This window comes from Adiantum capillus-veneris, chromosome 14 (assembly GCF_014529385.1).
Source record: "Adiantum capillus-veneris isolate H3 chromosome 14, ASM1452938v2, whole genome shotgun sequence".
Lineage (NCBI taxonomy): Eukaryota > Viridiplantae > Streptophyta > Polypodiopsida > Polypodiales > Pteridaceae > Adiantum > Adiantum capillus-veneris.
This window is the reverse complement of record NC_140944.1, coordinates 76,343,962-76,346,497: the sequence shown is the minus strand read 5'-3', so window position 1 is coordinate 76,346,497 and position 2,536 is coordinate 76,343,962. Positions and strand designations below refer to the sequence as shown.

The window sequence follows — 2,536 nt, the reverse complement described above, 5'->3', positions numbered from 1 at the left end:
ATAAAATTAGAAAAGTCATAATAAACATGAATACATTCAGAAATGCATCCAGACATCGAAAGAACGTCTTAAAATGGATCATGAACATGGAAGAGTTGTTGATATGTTTGTCATCAAAATGTACACAATCAGGAACACGATTGTGCCACAGATGATCTAAGAGGCCAAATCAACGTAGCTCACTTCGTCATGCAATTGATAATTGTTTTGGAGCTTCTCCATTCCTAAATTAAGGACCGTTTTTCCTTCCCAAGGTTGATTATCTTCTGGATTAACAAACAAAGGTAGTGAAAAAGAGAGACTTTTCTTGAAATAATGCAATCGAAGCACCGTAACCCAACACTTTACACGTATCAGTTATTGCAGCTATGTATGGAGCTGCCATATATGCAAGTTGTCTAGGCAAGTAGATCCGGTAGATCAGCTCAGAGAACCTAGAACTTTGGAGGTACTCCCAATCATCCGGAACAGAGTATCCTTCATATCTAACAAACCACTGAGTATCATCTTCTTCTTGCGAAGACACACACTCCTTCCTAACCGAGTAAACAACGTACTCAATGTCTGATGAGTATGTCAAAATACGCAACGTAAAAATATCGATAGATGGCAACTTCCTAAGGTCCGCAAAACAAAAAGAAACAATAAATGCCATGAATATTACTTTATACCAAGTCAATTATTTATAAACACACACACACACACACACACACCTAGTCTTGTAGTGTTTGCGGATGGTCCTAACAATTTTCTCATGCGACAAAGGTGCACACCAGAAATGTATCTCTGCTTAAAATAATGCAAAAAAAAAAAATTAAGGTCTCAAAAGGAACACAATAAGCATCCACATAAAGATGTAATGGACTGGAACATACCAGGATAAGGATGATCTTCTATGTTCAATACAAAAGACACCTCAGAGATGTAAGAAATTTGATCCATGACCTATATAGCCAAATAGAAACAAAAAAACAGACAATGAGAGGAAGGAATGACATAGTTTACTATATGTTATGAAGAGAGGTAGAAAAATATACTCATGTTATATTTTATAAGTTGAATTGTACAAAAAAAAGAAGACAACGATAAGAAGGAATAGAGCCTTCATATGGCATTGTTCAGTATCTCATGGTACACAATGTTTGTTGTTAGTGCAGTTGTTTCGTTTACATCAATGTCACGTAGGAGAATCTTTATCCCAGCAGTCGAACGTGCACGTGACAATGCAACATATAATTGTCCATGAGTGAAGACCGGTGTCACCAGGTATAGGCCCAAAACGGCAATGCTTTGGCCTTGTGCCTTGTTTATAGTCATACAAAAATCCAATCTGACTGGAAACTGTCTCTGTCTAAGAACAAATGGCAACTCCATTCCAGAATTCACAAAACATATTCGAGGGATAAAAATTATGGTCCCAACCCGTGTACCTGTAATAACTTTTGCCTCCAAAACTCTAGGGTGAAATGCCTTACACACCAAGCGTGTCCCATTGCACAAACCTCCACTTGGATCAAGGTTCCGCAATAGAATTATTGGGGCGTTCATCTTCAACTCCAAGCAATGTGCTGGAAATCCACCACCCAAGTTCAAACCATTTAAAAACTCCACAGAGTATAAGAATGAAACTTGCATCGCGTTTTCCACCACGGAGTCAACACTAAAGTATTGCACCACGTCACCTTTCATTGCATACAGGGCCTTAACATTGAGAATATCAACTTCCGAGTTTTTGGGAGCAAGGATAGCCCGCTCTTTGAAGTATTGTGCATGGTCCACATCTTTATCCATTTCAGAATAGATGCAATCTATCAATTCATCCAATGAAGATGAAGAAAGCACCATGTGGCGGGGGATCTCCATCTTCTGATCATCCCCACTTGTCAAAGTCCCATTTCCTACATCCATGAGCCATTCTCTATAGGCAAAATTTGCAACATCACCATCTTCCACACGCATGTTATGTGTGAATCTAAGGATATTCACGTGATTCCATAAGTGTGATCAACAAAGTGTAGCATCAACAATGTCAGCACGTGCTCCCTTGAACACCACTGGCAAGATTTGTTTGAAATCTCCACCAAGAAGCATCACTTCTCCACCAAATGGCTTTCTTGAGCACATGATATCTTGCAAAGACCTATCCAAAGCCTCAAAGGCATATCGATGTGTCATAGGAGCCTCATCCCACACAATCAACTTGCATAGTCTAAGCAATTCATCAATTTGACCCTGAATAGGGATATTGCATGTGCTGTAACTATCGATCTCCAAGGGTATCTTGAACCTGGAATGTGCGGTGCGCCCATTTCGTAGCAGCAATGCTGAAATCCCAGAAGATGCTGTGGCCAATGCAATTTCCCCTTCTCCACGCACGCGTGATAACAAACAGTTGTACAAATAAGTTTTCCCAGTCCCTGCAGGCCCATCCTAGAAAAAAATAGCCTCCCCATCAAGAGTCAATGCATGGCAAACTGTCTCAAAAGCAATCCTTTGATCCTCATTCAAAGTTTGCTCCATAGCATGTGACGCGGAC

At 40.0% G+C, this 2,536-nt stretch overlaps 1 protein-coding gene across 1 annotated transcript; it reads right to left on the bottom strand.

Moving 5' to 3' along the window:
- Nucleotides 1-1,104: 1,104 nt before the first annotated feature.
- On the bottom strand, nucleotides 1,105-1,959 carry LOC147442632 (uncharacterized). Its single transcript, XM_086529400.1, has one exon. It carries the CDS (start codon nucleotides 1,957-1,959, stop codon nucleotides 1,105-1,107), a length of 855 nt encoding a protein of 284 aa, XP_086385526.1.
- Nucleotides 1,960-2,536: the final 577 nt, after the last annotated feature.